The sequence below is a fragment of the Amphibalanus amphitrite genome, unplaced genomic scaffold (assembly GCF_019059575.1).
Source record: "Amphibalanus amphitrite isolate SeventyFive unplaced genomic scaffold, NRLGWU_Aamphi_draft 000243F_arrow, whole genome shotgun sequence".
NCBI lineage: Eukaryota > Metazoa > Arthropoda > Thecostraca > Balanomorpha > Balanidae > Amphibalanus > Amphibalanus amphitrite.
The window spans coordinates 714,818-733,804 of record NW_024881738.1 but is presented as its reverse complement, the minus strand read 5'-3'; the positions used below and the strand labels follow the sequence as shown (position 1 = coordinate 733,804).

General features: G+C 51.2%; 1 protein-coding gene across 1 annotated transcript; it reads left to right on the top strand.

Annotated features, from left to right (window-relative positions):
* The first annotated feature begins 332 nt into the window (after positions 1–332).
* On the top strand, positions 333–12,704 carry LOC122386212 (nephrin-like). Its single transcript, XM_043375198.1, has 18 exons — positions 333–387; positions 852–986; positions 2,393–2,572; positions 3,818–3,979; positions 4,304–4,483; positions 5,290–5,580; positions 6,539–6,675; positions 7,174–7,339; positions 7,729–8,019; positions 8,205–8,388; positions 8,965–9,092; positions 9,356–9,628; positions 9,949–10,230; positions 10,479–10,657; positions 10,938–11,165; positions 11,455–11,647; positions 12,198–12,403; positions 12,699–12,704. The coding sequence occupies exons 1-18, from the start codon at positions 333–335 to the stop codon at positions 12,702–12,704; spliced, it is 3,276 nt and encodes a 1,091-aa protein (XP_043231133.1).
* The last annotated feature ends 6,283 nt before the right edge of the window (positions 12,705–18,987 follow it).

Sequence of the window (18,987 nt, the reverse complement as noted above, 5' to 3'; positions counted from 1 at the left end):
CTGGTTTAGAGCAGCGAGCGGAGAGGAATCTAGTGTTGTGTGAACAGCGAGTGGGGTGAGGCTGTGACTTTTTGGCAGTAACTAGTCGATTCCACACTTTCAAAATGGTGAGCTCTCTAAGCTAGAAAGTCCAAATTCTAGCGAAGCAGCTGTGAGAAGGAGTGCCGACTGGGCGGGTAGCCGACGTTTGATAGAGTGAGCGTGGATTGGGTGAGACGCAAACCGGTAAACGGGTAAACGTCGTAGCGTTACTGGAACAAAACGTGAGCACTCAGGCGAACGCCGACCGAACGAACGACGCCAGGGGCTGCGAGGCGTAGCACCGCCTCAACATGACGGCGGCAATCCTGATGGTACTGGCCATCAGCAGCTCAGTGATAACACCAGGTAAGCTAAGAAAGTTTTGTTTAGCTCGTCATGAACTGCTATCAGCCTTTCTTAGCGTTATTTCCAGAGCTATGCAACACAAATATACAGATCAATTCATTTCCTGTATAACAAAGGACGCTTATTGTGTATGCTAGATTTTATAAACTATGCACATTTACATACATGCGTAATGAGCTGATGCAGTTGTATCGAAGAGTTGATGTGCTGCGATCATGTATATTCAAATTAGGGGTACAAACGGATTCCTTCAGAATCACGAAGCTTCACCTTCCAACAAATCTACCTCTTATACAGCCACTTGGAAACAGTGTAGACAAATGCACATTGGGAGCATATTAATTGGTGAAAAACGTCTTTAAATGAAGTCCAGATGCATTGAAGATTCACTGAACAATTCTTTTTTTTTTGCTTTTTGCTTTGCCTAACCCCTGTCTGGCCCGTTGTTTTCTGCACGTTTTCAGCGCTGTCGCAGCAGCAGCGGTTTAGAGTGCGACCGTCCGACGCGAGTGTGATCGAGGGGGAGAGTGTCACACTGCGCTGCGAGGTCGACCACCAGGTCGGCCAGCTCCAGTGGACCAAGGAGGGCTTCGCCATGGGTGAGAGATATAACCAGACGGAGGTCAGGCGTTGCCTGCAGGCGGCATGTGTCCTCTTAGCTGTTTGATTTTGTTTTGGTGACGCTGGATATGATAAATGATTATGAATGATCTCATGCTTAGGTAAACAATTTTCATTTACTGACGTATTTGTTAAAATAAGGTATGCAGTTTTCATTTACTGATGCATTCGTTAAAATAGGTACGGCTCTCGCGAGATTAAGCGGTAGGTTTTGCACCATTTCCGGTTATATCTCAGAAACTAATCGATCTACGATGAAGCCATTTTACATGATCATGGCCGGTTTGTGAACCAACAAGTCGATTGCATCTTCAACATTTAAAAGCTTAAGACGACGAAGATATAGCCTGAAGTACACTAAATTTTCTAGGTGCAAAACCTACCGCTAAAACCCGTCTCCGCGGGTTTGTACCTGTACCTTTCGAATGTGTATCATAAATACGGAAGGCGTTATTTAGCGTCTACACGGCTTACGTAACGCATATTTGTTTTACAGGCATGCATATCTGCTTTCTTAGTTCCCAGATCTGATGTTTTTGTAACTTTCCACTATTTGCCTTTTAGCCGTAATGGATAACTGGTTACATTATCCTAAGCGGCCTAGCGTGGTTGACGGCGACAGTAGGTACAGGGGTTAGAGAGATCGTCCCATGGACTGTCCTCTCTAGCAGGCCATCAGGTTCGCATTCTACCACCGCAACATTGTAGCATGATTTATGTTCCATTCACCCTGTTTGATAAAACTCCTCTACGTGCCCCGGGCCCTGTCACATTCAGTCCACTCGCTCGCCTTCCGCCACCGAGCACACGTGTAACGGGAGCCGCCCCCCTGTGCCACGCACCGGTCACCTTACAGGGGGCGGGCCTCCGCCCTGCGGACGGCAGCAGCCGGCCGCGGGGCAGCTGGCGGCCCACGCAGTCACAAATGAGGCGACGCAGTTCGGGTGATTGTGCCAATTATTATCTCATTTGTCACAAGATATACCTAACTACTAGTGAACTGAAGCTGACCCAATCAAGTAAAAAACAAGTACAAACTAATGGCTGTTGATCCGCCAGACAAAAAGCATGTGAAAGCGTGAAGAAACTCGTCGGCTTGAGACACAAGACACTACGGCTAAGTCTAAAGTCAACTTATCTTTTTGTGACTAGCACCTACATACAACCCATAGGCATGTAGCATATGTGAACACATTGTTTTCCTTTACAAAACATTGCTGATTTATCGACGAGCCTGTCAGCCGCAACTCCGATGCACATCTAATGCGCAGTACGCAGCTCATGATAATCAGCTGTTGCATAGGCTGTCCCGCAGCACACAGGAGCCCTCCGGCACAGCCTACCTAACAGGCCGCCGTCGGCCGGCCGCGCGCCTCTTCTGCAGGGTACGAGCGTGACCTTCCCGGCTTCCCGAGGTACCGGGTCATCGGCGACGCCGAGGCCGGGGTCAATGACCTGCGGATCGTCAACGTCACACTGGATGATGACGCGCTGTTCCAGTGCCAGGTTTCACCCAACGGAGGCCAGGAGGCCATTCGCGCGGCGGCATATGTCACCGTACTGCGTGAGTGAAAATGTTCAAGGAAGAAAGGTGTGTTGACTGTTGAAATGAGGATGTCTGTAATGCTGCGGAGTCTAAGAAAAGCTTTCAATATCAATAGACATAACTTTCTGAGCTTCGCAAAACGTTGATAAAATCTTTAGAGCTAGAAGATTTCAGGATGCGTTGGGCTCCGGTGCCTTTCTCCAGCCCTAAAATAGGCCGCATTATATATTCCCGACCGGGGCTGGGAAAATGCGTTTTATTCACCGAGGTTTTTGTGCGGAGGACCGAGTGCCGGTAGGCACGAGGTCCGTAGCCAAAAACCGAGGTGAATAAAACTGCATTTTCACAGCTCAAGGTTGGAAAGATATTTACCACATGCCGTACCGGCGCAACAGTTAATATCATATTCATTTGGTATTATATATTATATTCTTAATATGGTGTTAATAATCTATTAATACTATGTTCATATTTATAGTCACCGCGATTATTTTTTGTGTTTTTCATTATTGGGCGGCGCTGGCCGTTGAGTATGAAAGATGAATTTATCTTATTTAGGGCTTGAAAAAGCTGAGGATGAAGATGGTGAAGCGCCAGAAGTTAGAATAAACTATAAAGATATGGAGTCCAGCAGGAGTGAGGAAACCGCGAGGAAAACTGAAAATTGGGTGAAACGCTGAATCAAACGCGTCTTAGATCCCAGCTGGAACAATATCCAAATGTTTCAATGTGGCTCGTCAAGATGCTTCGCGCATTTAAAGTGTTCGTTTTTTGCGTGCATTATGTTGTAATAATGAGTAGGTACTCTATGTTCTGCAGCAATAAATACATTGGCATTGGAACGATACCTACCCTTGTTTAGTTGAATTACGTTGACAGCAAAAGTAAGTGAAAACGCCGTCACTTAATTTTGCTCACTTCTGCTGTTGCTGTTAGTGAACACACAATCCGTAAATATCTTCTTTGGATTTGGTTCTTCCGCTCAGAATATTCAGTAAAACTTTGTCTGGGAAAATCAAAATGACCACGGTCCGAAATCGTTTCCCAAATACCTTCAACATTAGCCACAGCCGGTCCGAAAGCTTTTCCCAAAATCACGTGCTAATACTAAAGGGATATCTCGGCATGTGGTAAAATGCAATCTGACTCCCTGATAATATCGTCAGCTTTACTTTCCTCCATCTAACGTCCCAATATCCACTCCACGCTGAAGCCTGCCTCATTCACTGTGACGTCAACGCCCCCCTCCCCCCCCCCCCCCAGTGAAGCCCGTATCCATATCGGTGACGTCAGAGGCACGCTCACCGCGACCAGAAGTGTTCGAGATCCGGACTGGAAACGAGATCAAGCTGACCTGTGATGTCAAAGAAGCCAAACCGGCGGCCACAGTGCAATGGCAAAGGAACGGGGTCAACATACAACCGGGTGAGTGTCTGCCTGCAGTAAAGCAGATATACGCGTAATAATCTGTTTGTTATTGATCAATTCCATTATTTTACACTCTCGTATTTGCCTGGCGTCAAGGAAGCGACAGAAACATGATCTGAATCCAATACATTTTGTTTTATAACAGATTGCCAACCTGCTCTGACGATGCCGAATGAAGACGGCCGTTTAACTTCTATAACTTAAACCATTTATTCTGTTCAGTTACCGTAACGTTTACCTCAAAGCATTAGGGGCCAATTACATTTTCCCTCCGGTCTACACCCTATTCTATCACACTCATCACCTCCGCGGCCCCCTCAGACCAGGAGGTGTCGTTCTCTGACCCGGATCGGCCGGAACGGAACGACACGAGCTCCACCATCACCCTGGAGCCCACCCACCTGGATGACGGCGCCGGGTACTCGTGTCTGGCCATCCACCCGGCGGTACCGGCCGGCCAGCAGGCCAGCTTCAACACGACAGTCACACTCTCCGTACTCTGTGAGTGAAAGGCGTTTCGTGAGTGATCTGGGTTATGTGAGCCACCCGTGCTCCGTGAGTTCCCTGTGTTATGTGAGTGAGCTGCGTTTGTGACTGCTACGTGATTTCTGATATACGGGCCCGTGTCTTGTGAATTTCTCGTGTTGTTTAGTGCTTTGAGATATGCGAGTGCTCCATGCTTTGCGTTTTACGTATTCTGCGAGTGTTCTTGCAGAGTGAGTGTTCTCCCCATGGTTTGAAAGCATTCCAAGCTCCGTGAATGCTGCGTGCTTCGTGCCTGTTGGGTGTGGATGCGACATATTGCCCTGTCAGTTTCTAGTGGCCTCCACATGGCGCCTGCGTTGTGCATCGATCCTCTGGCTGAGTTCGATAGCCTTGTTCTGCGCAATTCCACCATATCTAATCCCGTGAGCACGTAATATAAGAGAGACGTGGATAGGTAATTGTACAGATATTCATGTGCTGATAGCAAGGAAGATTTTACTATCATTGCCCCAATAAATGTGTCGCAGTTTTATTGCTAAAATTTCCGCGTTTGAAAAAGCGAAATCGACAGGTGCAATCGATAGTTGTTTCTATCAATGGGCGGTAAATATGTACAGGCTACAGCTCGATAAGATACCGATTATCGTTCTACGTTTTATTGTATGACACTTCTACGAATTATTTTCAATAGTTCAATTGAAGGCGAGTGCAATGCGCTCTGGTTCAAGCAACATTTTATCTGAATCACTCGCTAGCTCACTCACTAAATTGGCACCCTTGTTATCATCCCCTTCTTCCCGCCCTTCCCTATTCATTGTCAGATGCACCAAGTCCTCCCGAAATCACCGGCTACGACGAGGGTGAGATTGTCAGAATGGACGAGGAGAAGACTCTGACCTGCATCTCACGGAACGGTAACCCTCTCGCCGAGCTGGTGTGGTTTAAGAACGGCGAGCCCATCACCTACCAGTACCGGACGATCCGCAACCGGGCCATCTCCGAGTACACGTTCAAGGCGGCGGCCTCCGACCTGGACGCCGTCTACCGGTGCGAGGCGTCGTCGTTCGTGCACCCCGAGCCGATGGTGACTTCCGTCAGAATGAACGTCCAGTGTGAGTAATGCTAGCTGTTAGTTCTCCTAAGCGCTGATTTGTGTTATGCTTGACACACAAAAAAAAATTACTTATCTAAACGATAGATGATTAGGTATTGGGTTTACATATGCCCGGTATTTTGGGTTGTAATGACTGCACATTAAGCTGTCCAACAATCACGGCGTCCGCGGCGCTTTTGCCGTGCCGGCGCCAGCACACCCCTCCTCTCTTGCGGCGCGGCTGGACTCGTTTCCTCCCTTCTCGCCGGTTTTTCACACAGAGCGTGAGGTGGTCGCTCCGCTGTATGCGACCGGGGAGGCCGTGCCGGGTCGCACGCCACTCCCCGGCAGGTCAGGTCGCGGCCCGGCCCGGCCCGGGCCCTGTTTCACGACCGCTACTAGCACGCTGCCAGCACACGTGTCACGTGTGGCGGGGTCGCGTGGGGTCAGGGCCACTGGGCGCATGAACCAGACTCCTGGGAGGATGGAGGCGCCGTCCGGGTACGTTCTCAGAGGCCCCAGCAGCGGGCGTGGGGACGCCGGTGTTTAGGTCACGCCAGGCGGCCACAACGGTCGGCGGTAGGAGACGAGACAACCGCAGGCACCACAGCGGCACACAGCGGCTTGGTAGCATGAATAAATACTACGCAGTAGTATTACGTGAAAATGGAAGCCACGTGGTGGCGAAGTGAGGCACGGAATACCGCCGCTGGCTGAAGTAGCGCTGGAGAGGTCGACTAACCGCCACGCTTCGTGCCGTCGCTAGTTGACTTGTCACGTAACTGATTGCCATGGAAAGCAGTCACGAAAAGCACGCTGATTGCTATCACTCAGAGAAAGCCGAGGACCACCGTTCACAGTCCGTAGACCACTCACTAAACCTTTGCCTCCTGCTGTCTTATTTGTAATATCACGTTTTAAGTTGGCTGCAAAGTAGAGTCGATCTCACCGAGCTTTCCCCCCACGGTCGTTCCCAGTCGGACCCGAGTCTGTCGAAGTCGAGGGAACCGAGGAGGCCAAACGCGGCGAGGATATCCAGATGTCCTGTAAGACATCCAGCAGCAACCCTCCGGCCAACATCACCTGGGTGCTCAACGGACGAACCGTCGTCAACGTACGTATCCTGGGAATTCGCCCAAAAAGGTGACGGGAAGAGGACGGTAGGGGTCCTAGTAGTGCGTATGAATATGTTGAAGGTCGCAAGCCACAATTCAGGTTGTCGGAAATATGTACAGTCCCTTTTAAGTCTTAAAAGTACCGCGCGACAGTGCGGTGGATCCATCAAGCCTGACCGAGGAAGGGCCTACTTTTATTTGAAAGTCACCGAACCAATTGACCTGGGGAATGAACGAGGATGTCAATTGCTTCGGTGACCCAAATTTAGAAGTCCTTCCACGGTCGGGGTTGATGGATCCCCCGCACTGTTGCGCGGTACTTGTAAGACTGACTGTCATTACTTTACGAGCGATGCTGATGCGAATGAAAGCGAAATAACAAGATCCCGTTGAAGTATGGCTAGTGGTTAAATGCATAACAAACATTTAATTTTGGATTGTCAAAATACGCATATTTAGGCTGTCACGTAAGATAAATGCTCCATTATTTCTTTCAGACGACTCAAGCCATTGAGCCTCACGACGAGGGCGGCTGGGTGTCCCAGTCCAACCTGACTGCCACCATCCCCATGAACATGCGCGAGGACATGGTGGTCTCCTGCTACGCACTGAACCCGTCTCTGGGCATCAACGAGGTCGGCACCATCAAGGTCACAGTGCTGTGTAAGCGGCGGGTGTTATGGGATGGCATACGAGTACATATATGTTTATTACATAGCCTTAGAGCTAAACGGATCTATAACGGCGCATTCCCTAAACATTCAGTACCTTATCAATATACCCACAACAAAGTCGGAGATTTGGATTATGCACAGTGGTGAAACAGACGTTAAACATTGCATTTCGCTGATATTTGTATAAATATTTGTACAAATTGGTCAGTTTCTAATGAAGTACTCAAACTCAAATTGATATTCAACACCTAGAAATGAGGCTACCTACGGTGTAAAACACCGTTCTCATTACTCATTAGCGCAAATCGCATTGCGCAGAGTTAGGTCATCAAATCAGGCAGCACAGCCCTGACCACCCTCCCTTGAACTCCTTCACAGACCCTCCGAAGAAGCCGCGCATTCTGGGCTACGTTCCGGGCACTTACTTGATCTCAGGTCAGAGCGTGTCCCTCTCGTGCCTGGCTCAAGGCGGCAACCCGTCCGCCTCTCTAACCTGGTACAAGGGCTCTGACGAGAAGAACTCCAAGACGAAAGTCGAGGACGACGTGGCGAGGAGTGTGCTGTCGTTCGCCGTCGACTACCGCGATAACGAGGCAGTGTACCGGTGCGACAGCTCCAACCCGGTGCTGGAGAGTCCCGACTCGACCAACGTTACACTGCTCGTCTACTGTGAGCAGACGGATGGGGGGGGGGAGTTTAAAGGGCAGCTTCTGTTAATAATTAACATACTCTGGAAATGATGCACTTAGATGCCTTATTTGCATCAAATCACTAAGCCCTGAATCATTAATAATCGAATTGTCAATTATCTTGAGCAATAAATTAACCGGTGCGTTGCGTTTACTCTTCTCCAGACCCACCTCCCGGTCTGAAGCTGAAGGTCAAGCAGAATAAACTGAAGGCCGGGAAGCGGGCGGTCATCATCTGTGAGTCTCGACCGTCGAACCCCGCGGCCAATCTGACCTGGTGGCGAAACAGTGAGCTGGTGACCGAGGGTGTGTCGAATGTCACCAGCAAACCGGCCGGCGACCACGGAGGGTAAGATCTAGGGTGGTGAGAGGGTGAGACGGGACTGTGAGAGGAGGGTGAGATAGGCGAGGTAAGCTGTCCAGTGAGTACGAAAGGTGACATGGGGTGCATTCCGGTACATACATCATTTGTGAAGCCGTGCCCTGCGGTACAGTCTAGCTCACAGGCGGTCGTGTCGTGCGGTACAGTCTACCTTGCAGGCAGCTGTGTCATGCGGTACAGCCAACCTCCTAGGCAGCCGTGTATTGCGGCACAGTCTGTCTCCTAGACAGTTGTGTTGTGCGACATCGTCTTTCTCCCAGGCAATCGTGTCCTCCGGTACAGTCTATCTCACAGGCAGTTACCTATGTCGTGCGGTACAGTCTATCTCACAGGCAGTTGTGTCATGCGGTCCCAGTCATCGTGTCTTGCGGCCTGCGGGGCAGTCTATCTCCCAGGCAGTCGTGTCTTGCGGTACAGTACCTACATCTCCCAGTAGCAGTGTATTCCGGTACAGTCTATCTCCCAGGTAGTTGTGTCTTGCGGCAGTCAGCACAGTATGGCCCCCAAGCAGCTGTTATCTCATTGTGTTGTTTCCATGTCCAGGTTCACCAGCAAGATCCGGCTCCGTAAGCGGCTGGAGTGGACCGACGACCAGGCGGTCTACACCTGCCGCTCTCAGGTCTCCGTGCTGCCGGGAAACATGCACGACGCCATCACACTGCACGTCGCCTGTGAGTGTCTTATGTGTGCTGATCTGCACGTCGAGTAGCAAACTTACCAAACATTTAGACGGGTGCAACCTGTAGTTATCAGTATACACTGGTGTGAAATAATCGCCACTGTCTGAATTCTGAAGAGCCAAGTCGGTCGGCTGTCGTCCATTTTACCATTTTATATTTAATCCGAGCAGATATGGCGCTGTTTAATCCCTGGTATATAGTCCGTCTAGCTCCATCGGTCGATTGTTTACCGCCACCCTCTCCTTTGTCGTCAGTCGCGCCCGTCTTCACCAAGAAGTCCATCACCGAGGACATCCTGGTGGGCGACTCTCGGCTGCTGGACCTCACGGCTCGCGGCAGTCCGGACAACATCACCTATCGTTGGTTCAGGGGTGACGGCGGCCTGCCGTCCGAGGATGCCCGCGTGGTCGGCGTCGGACCGCTGCTCAACATTACGGCAGTTCAGAAGGCGGATGCCGGACGGTACAGACTGGAGGCGGAGAACGACGAGGGCACCTCCAAGATGAGGGTCACCATTAATGTACAGTGTGAGTGATGCACTCGGGACAATGAAGGGATGTAAGAAATGGGTCACTCTAAATCGAAACGCACTCTCATGGTACTTCGGACTCAAATCTAACAAACAAGTAGTTGTTTTAAAAAGGAAACAATATTTTGTATTGCTAGAGTATTCGAATGGGTCAATGAGTGAGGATATCTTCCATAAATGCAATAAATGCAGTGAGCCAGTGAGACGATTATCACATTACTTACGGTAATTTCAAAGTTTTATTGATCTCAAACTATATCTGATGATAAGTTTTCAACAACTGTTCCGAGTTCAACCCACCCATATCCTGTTTTCCAGACCCTCCGGAGGTGACGACTATCTCCCGCGAGCTGCTGGTGGCCCCCGGCGCCACGGCCGTCCTGGAGTGTTTCGCCGACGCCAACCCCACCACCGACGACATGATCAAGTGGTCCAGAGACGACTTCACCTTCGGCGGCAACAAGACCAAGTCGTTCTACCGCAACGGCACCTCCTTCCTCACCGTCTACGACGCCAGGAAGGAGGACATTGGAGAGTTCCTCTGTACGGTCGACAACGGGCTCGGAGAGGTCAACGCCACAGCTGGGCTACTTGTGGAACGTGAGTTCGGATATGGGCTAAGGAGAGGACTAGAAAATGCATGGTGATGCTAAAAAAACAATGATTTATTGAAGTTAACCTGTTCGCAAGGTTTGAAATATAAGACATAGATGATAAATATGCATATCATAAGACACTTATCCGAGACGGCAATAGTCATTCCTACGGTCTTACGGCCACAACCATGTAGGTAATGCGTCACAATCTCGTATGTTGCCCCTTTTTCTAATGCCTCTTGCCTGCCACAGATGCCCCTGAGATCGACACCAGTCCGCAGTTTCTGAAGTCGGCCGCTGAGAAAGGTGAAACTGCTCTGATCACGTGTCGTGCCCGCGGAGCTCCCAATGTTACATTCGAGTGGTCACGTGGTGGCGTGGCCATCGACGAGTCGACGGAAGACGACAAGTACAGCATCACGTACACCAGAGTAAGCAAACATGAGAACAGGGATTGTGGGGACACTACGTCATGTGCTGTTTCCCCATGTGTTTCCTCAAAAGCCCTGAGTGAATTATTATAGACCGGAAGAAAACCGCAAATAACTATATGTCAGTTCTTCCCAGCTCAAGTTTTTTGAACTATTACCAATCTCTCGCTCAGCAGCTTTTGGACCGACTTTTCGGCCCCATGTAAACCTTAAAGCGAGATCCGCCCTAGCGATATTAGACTCACGCACCATAATGTTGCCTTGTGTTTATGTCTCGCAGGAGGGCCTGGTGACGTGGCAGTCGGTGCTGAAGGTCTCTTCTGTGGTCACCGCTGACTACGGAGCCTACGCATGTGTGGCGCGCAACGAGCTGAACTTCCAGCGTCAGGAGATCGAACTGGGTGGCACCACCTCTCCCGACCCGCCCATCGAGGTCAAGGCGCTCAGCGTGACACACAACAGTGTCGAGCTCAGCTGGACTCCCGGATTCGACGGCGGCCTCATACAGGTCAGCGGCTGTGGCTGCAGAGGACAGTGGGTGTGGGGGCTTGGAAAAGAGGTTGAAAGAACACAAAGCTGCAATGATCGAGCTGCCATACAGTTGTTAATAATGCATGCTATCACATAACTTTTATCTCTCGACTAACTGAGCAAGCTGGTGACATTGTTTCTCGCCCTGTACTTCTCAGTTCTCAGAGGCTTATGATGTGTGTGATGTATGTGATGTGTATGATGCACCCATCAATAGCTAGCATCTGTGCACGATCAACTGCCCTATTCCTGTTTCTGTCCCGCAGCGGTACCGGGTGCGGTACACGGAGACGGCCGGCCCAGAGCGGTTCAGCTATCAGGACGTACTGCCGGAGAACGCCACCGTGTTCAGCGTCGAGCTGCTGCGGCCCAACACCGAGTACAGCTTCTCCGTGCAGGCCTACAACGACCTCGGAGAGAGCGGGTACACCAAGGACGTCGTCAAAGCCAAAACCACCGGTATGTAGCCGGAAACAGCCTTCGTACATGGACACTGTACATGGGCAATAATAAAAACACTCAAAAGAAACATGCTCCCATTTTTGTGAAGCAAGTGCTTTCGCAGTATTGCTGAATTTTTCCAGGCGACCGTCTAGTCGCGTGCCATATAGACTGTTCCGGAATGCACTGGTGTATTGCGGCACAGTATTTCATGGAAATCGGCCCACGATGATAGCACCCTACTAGGCGTAGGTAAACTACGCCTCTTGTTTTAAACAAGCCTAACGATGTCCACTGTCCAGCCATTCGCTTTTGGAAGACGAGGATGGCCTAAAGAACGAAATATGCATCTTTAAAAGGACACTTACCTACACATCATTACATAATTAATCATTCATGAACCGGCTGGCGGCTTATTCTATAGACGGACTCGTCTTACATGTCACGCATGAAGACAAGCGTTTCTATGTCACAGTGTCGCTTCTCTGCTCACCACCTTCTGACCGTCATCTCCCATTACCCCCCTCGTTCCTCACACACACACACACACCCCTCCTTCTCGACACAGACGGTCCGGAGGCCCCTGCGCCTCCCGAGGAGGAGGACCGCGCCCGCGAGCTGCTCTCCCGGCTGGCCGTGTTTGTCATCACCGTGGCTGGCGCCATCCTGCTCGTCATTAACGTCATCCTGATGACGTGCTTTGTCCGACGACGTCAGCTCAGACGGCTGTCAAGTACGACCGCGCAATACTGGGGCGGTGTTCTGTTAGGAAGTGTAGGGTAATCGTCACAATCCAACATTTTTACAAAGCGTGTTTCGAGACCATATCAATAAATGTGAGTTCATTGGCAATGATCCGGAAAAATGTCAGATAAAAAGTTGTTGTTATCGCATGTAGTACTATTAATTCTAATCGTAGCAATATTAGTCATAACGAAGACAGTTTATTTCATTGTTCCATCATCAGTAGCCGTATGTAGGGATCATGCCTTCCAAAACAGTTCACCGGACTTTTGCGGTATAACATCCCAGCCCTTCCGTGACTGTGTGCCTGTCTCCCGACGCGCAGAACTAGCCAGCAGCAGCGCCAAGTCGGACACACTGCGCAGTTACAGTGGCGACACAGACAGCTCCGACGCGAGCCGGGCTGATGACGACAGCTACTCCGTTGGCGGGACGGCCAACAGCTACACGGTGAGGCGGCCTTAGAAATAAAAAATAGCGCTGAACGTCATGTGCAGTAATAGTTAATTTAGTTATGTTGCACCGTTCGCTAATATAACCCGGTGGCCGCTGAGCCTCCCCGCCGGCCGCTGGGGTGGGGGGGGGGGCTAGTTATTACCCTTTACTTATCCGACGATATCATTGCAATGCGAAAAGATCGAAAAGCGAAACTTTGCACAGATATTCCCGAGTAGCTAGCCAGGATTGTGTCCAACTTTATGACGTCACTGTGATGTCATCTTAAGTGATATTACCACCAAACTTACCTCAAGTATGGCCTTGGTATTCATTTGAAGCTCTACTAAGTTACAAGTTCATATCTTATCAGGTTTCGGAGATATCACACAAACCGTAAAGGAGAAACTTTCTGCCCCCCCTCCAAGCGGCTCATGGGCCAACTTTTAGGATGTGTATTACAAACGTTTTTCCTATGCTAAACCTTATATCACCTCTTATGTCATATGTTTTGCTAGTGTCGCCATAGTGCTCGTCAAGTCCCAGCCTCTCTTTTTACGTTCCAGCGCTGTCGTGTATTATTTCTGTGATCACTGATCACACACCCCTTTCCGCTCCCAGGAGGGTAGCAGCAGCAGCCGTGGCTACGGTCCCGGCTCAGAGACCACGGCCGGCTACGGCGGACGGCCGTGGTCACCCGCCTCTACGGCCTACAGTCGCGGCGGTACGGCGCGGCGCGCGGGCTACGGCGGGGGACCGTACCGACAGACCGTGCCCACCCCCGACCTCCTGGCGGGCGGTGGTAGGAGGGCCGATCCCTACTACCCCGAGTCAGTGGATCTCTCTGACTGGGGAGAGCCGAGAGGGCAGACGCGCCAGCCGAGACTGCGGGTCCTTCCGTCGCCACCGCTGGAGCAGCGCGGCCACCTCTTCTAGACGGAAGACGGACCGGACACGCGGACAGGCGGACAGACGGACGAATGGACAGACGGACAGATTGACAGGCAGGTAGACGGGCAGACAGACAGACGGACAGACGGACAGACGGACAGACGGATAAATGGACCGACGGACGGACGAACAGGCGGACAGACGGACGGATGGACCGGACAAACAGACTAAGGGGATGGGGATGTAGCTATGCGTTGTGCGCTGTATGTACTATGTACGGCTTGTCTCTGCCATACTAGGCTGAGAGTTTGAAAGGAAAGTCTCGAAAGGCTCAATATGTATCTTCACGGCGAGATGGATTCTTTTGCCTACATGCGAGCTAAGTGTGAATGAGCGAGGTGCCATACCGTATTTGTAGCATGCTGTCGAGTATCATTATTCAGCACTGATGTGTCTTTTGCAAATAACATGTTACGTGACTACTGAACTGCCATTATATGCGAGCTTTTCACTGCGAATATGTCGATTTTGTAAATAAACGTTTATTGATAATACAGACGAAATATTCTATTAGACTTTCTCCACTCGGCCCCTTCACACTATGCAGGTGCATAGTATTTTAATCACTTTATTTGATATTTATTTTTTCTCAAAACATTGTTCAATGTCACGAAAATCGAGACAATATCTACTATTTTTACAAACGTGTTAGCATACCTAAATAGGTATAAACGCGAAGATGACGACTAATGACACGTTGCAGCGACAATAAATATAACGTTTCCGAAAAGCCCTGTCCGATCACTGGCACACGGGCACACCCAGGCAGCGGTTGTAACAGCACTGTCTGCCGTTCACGCAATCCCTCTGAAACCGACAGCGGCGTCTGAACCGGTCCTGGGGCTCACACTGCGCCGTCTGGCGGCAGACTGGCGCAACTCTAGTTCCCTCCGCTGTCGATGAGATGAACAGCGGCGCTGTTGTCTCTCCAAAGCCTTGAACTTGGTTTGAAGGTGGACTGCGGTTTCCTGTCAACGGGCGACGCGGTGGGGAGGACGGGCGCCTCCTCGAAGGGAACACTGAAGAGATGCTTGGCTCTTGAGGAGGGACCAAAGATGTCGAAGGGCGCAGGGGAATGGCTGAGGACGGTCGTTTTCTGAAAGGAAGAGGCGATGAGTGCGAGTTCAAAGAAAAGGGAGGAGGCCGCTTATCCCCGGAGAAATGCAATGACGAAGGATGAGCTCCAGTTGGGAACTGCAAAGAAGATTGAAAGTCATGCGGTGGTGAAATAGGTAGCCGATTAGTATGTGAAAGTGATGACGTGGGCCGCCCTCGTGTAGGCGGATGTGTGAATCTTATGTCATGAGAATTAGACTGGGGATTCTTTAGAAAAGAGCCGGCTGAAGGTGCTACAGCCACTGACGTGGAGGACGGGCGAGTCCTCAGGGGAAGAGTCGGCGAACTGGCAGGTCTCGGAGGTGGTCTGGGAAAGCCAACCGAACCCCCGGGGCGTCCGTTGTGTGGCGGAACACCGACAAACCGATTGGTCGTACCGGAGAAGACGATCGGTCTCCGGTTACCACCGCCGACTGGAAGGGTCCCAGGAGGTCGTGCAGGCTGCGCTATAGGCGTCTGAGGAGTGTTCGCAGTCGGAGTAGGACTTCTCACCGGCTGGGAGGGGATTGAGGGTTTCCTGAGTCGGTCTGGGGTAGTCTCTAACGGAGGCGGCCTCAAACGCTCTGACAACGGTGCCGGAAAATCACCGCCAATCTCTTTCAGATGCTTGTGGTCCTGGTCCCCAATAGTCTTCCACTGGCTAGGCAGGCCTTTGGTCGTCTGGTCTGATCCACAGTGTCCCTCTTTCACACCATTCTGGCGGTGACCCTCCTTTGGACTCGACGCTCCACCCTGTCGGTGTTTTTCTTCTGAACTCGACGTTCCCGACGGGCCGCCGGGCTGGGCCGGGGTGGCCGGCGCGAAAGGTCCTCCAGGGCCCCGCACACTGCCGCCGACCTGGCCAGGCGCGGAGGGACCTTCTCCCTCCTCTCCAGGCTTCCTCACACCGCCGCCGACCTGGGCCGTGGTGACAGTGACTGTTGACGTGCTGGTGTCCAGCAGCGAGCGGATCGGGTGTGAGATCGGTCCGCCCATCAGCACCGTATCCACCCCCGGCTGGGGCTCGGCCACGATCACCGCAGGGCCTGCAACAGACGCAAGACGCGTGACAGGAGACGCAGGAAATTCGCAGCATTAATCATTATATAGCATGCTATACACACATCACTAGGCTGGTTTAGGAGCATTGGCGTTTGCAACGCTATGTGTTGCTCTGCAATGTAATTAAATCACGCAACCGGCATGGCATCGTGCCTTACTGAAAGTGAAAAGATCTCGAAGCCTATGAATTGCATATTTGTACCATTACAAAAATATTGCAAAATGTGGCGTGGGCGCAAAGAAGTAGAACGGTGTTTTGTTTTACATCACAAACCTGTTTTCACAGCAGGGATCAGTTAAGCTCCTCCGGTGCACGTAATAAAGCTAAGCATTTCTTCATCACTCGAGCTTAATGCCGACCGCAACATTTCATTTGCTGCATCATCAGAAGGAATCCATCGACGGTGTCTGAGTTACAACGACTTACGGGTACTACTGGACACTGAAAACCACTAAACGTCCCATAGCGAACATAATCTTTGGGACAAAGAAAACTAACCGTATCTGGAAAGTCTGTCGGACTTTCCGTCGCCTACTTTTCAAACGTGGGAAGCTTACATGCAATATGCATGTGGCACTAAAATTTTCATGTCAATTCAGTAAGATTTTGGGCATTCTTAATCTTATAAGCATCCCATTTTGTAAGTGAAATGAAAACAAATCCTGATATAAAGAAAATCAGGGAGGCAGATCCGTTGTCAGTTACGGTGCCAGCTGAAACAGTGACATGTTAGGAGATGCATTAATTGATTATATCGAGTTGTGCCACTCGCAGGGAAGCAAAGAGAATATCATATCGCCTTCTGAATGGTTGGCGCTCGGTATTTCGATATTGAGTTTCCGTGTCACTGTTAACCGGCGGATGTTGGATTACCGTGACCGTGAAGGCGGATCACCCACCGGAATAGCCAAAGTCAGTGATCCGGACAGATAACACAAATATACGTTCCCAATACTCACGGCACGAATACACATCAGCACGACACGAACAGAGATGCTCACCTGTGGCGCTCGGCTCGATCCCGAACGAATGAATCACGTTCCCTGGGAAGAACAGGATGCCACGCTCGTCGCGATCGGCTCCGTCTGTTTCCTTATCCCTGCTCTCTTGCTGATGCACGCTATCATCTGAGGGTGCGCCTGCCGCGGTTTGCTGGACGCCAAGTTTTGAGCGGCCCTGTCGACGGTCAGCCGTCGGCTGCCCAAATCGACGGCGGAGCGCTCTTAGGTAGGCCGACACACGGGAACGGGTCACCCCAGAGCGGGGGGCTTCAGAGGGTAGATCACCCTCGCTCAGCACACGGTCATGCTCCGTGACAATCGGCGAAACGATTTGAAGACGGTCTGCTGTTTGGGAAGGCGGACTTCGCGAGGAATCGGGCCTGCGCTGGGTGCTCGGTGAAAAGATGAGACGGTCACGGCGACTGAGTTTGTCGCCACTGCTGAAAATTACGCAAGAAGCACACAACAGAAGGGCTAGACAACACTTTGAGGTCTTCATGATAACTTCCGATGACCAGATTGCTGTGAGTCGTACAATATGTTGACAGGATCCCGTTCAAGGCTTCCGTCAAATCTTCCTTGTCAGCTGTAGGTATTGGTTTAGTAATAAACAAAACACAGTAGATATATTTTCTTGGTATGTCGTCTCTAAATCATTCTTGAAAATCTGTCAAAAGTCCACCTTCAGTCCATTCTGCACCCTGTTTACGCTAAAGCTATAGGCACCAGCCCCGGCATCAGCCACAGCTCGATCTCCGCACCAGTCGCAACACTGTTCTGTCCGAGCACCAGAGGGTCAGCTCCTCGGACCTCGCTCGCTGGGAGACTGGTGTCGTCTCCGCCACCACGGATAGTCATCAGCTACCATGTCGAAATACCCGTGCGTGCAGGCAGATTCGGGCCAGCAGTGAGTCTCAGTGGCCACCTGAGCGGACCGTATAGGCGCTGTTATACGCTGAGTCGCTCGCCGGCCGGCGCGGAGCAGGTTCTAGGAATAAGTCCCCCACCATTGCATGGCAGTAATCCCCGGCTGGGCAGTTAGGTAAAGACGGCGCTATACGACTGCCATCCTGGTGCGGGGTCGACACGCACTGGGGTACGAGAGGAGCATCCTGTAGCAAGTCCGGCTCAGTGGGTCGTGGTCACTAGCATTGACGTGACTCACAGCGTGCATGGCTTGAAATATCGACAGTTTACCCTGACCTGACATAAAGCTGCTCATGACCTGACGTGACACAGAGCTAGCCGGGAACGGACACAATTCTGGCCCTTACTGACACGCCGCTGGCCCTAGCCTTGTGCAAAACTTACTCTAACATGACCTAGCCCTGACCTGACCTGACACACTGATGGCCCTGACCTGACTCACACCTATCCCGAACCTGACACATTTTTGTGTTAGGCTCTTTCGGTCTAACAAGACCATTTCAGAGACGCGGCCGCCCTGGTGAGTCGTTGGGAATGAGCCCATCCATTGGACAGGCCACCCAGACCCCTGTCGGTCACCGTACCCGACTACTGGCTTGCTCCTAGTGGGAGCTACCCGCATGGGATAAAGTTGCCCGTCCAGCACGGAACAGGGGGTGGAGAGGTTTTGACTGTCCTGAGGATGGATACGACGGAACGGATGAAGCGATGGAACGAAGCCGGAGGTGAACTGACATGTAGCTAGCCCTGACCTCACATCTATCGGCTATCCCTGGCCTCAAACGCAGCTGGACCCGACCTAACACCAGACCCTGAACGGACATCTGACACAAGGTTATCCCCGCCCCGTTCATTCGTCCCAATGTATCCTCAGCGCAGCCAGACACCCTGACTACATAAGAAACACACGCAGCGTCGGGCGTCTACCGCCGACGTCCACCAAGATGCGCGCAAGTGAAACGAATAGTTCGCTGCGGCGACGCTAGATGACTCCTGCGGTGATGCACACCGTCGGTTCGTTGTCGGATCAACGTTCATTGTTCGTCCAGCGCTATTTGCTCTCCGGCTCGCTTTTGTTTTCGACATGCATCTCATCCAATACCGATTGTAATACACGTTTTTTTACTGGCTGTCAACGCACG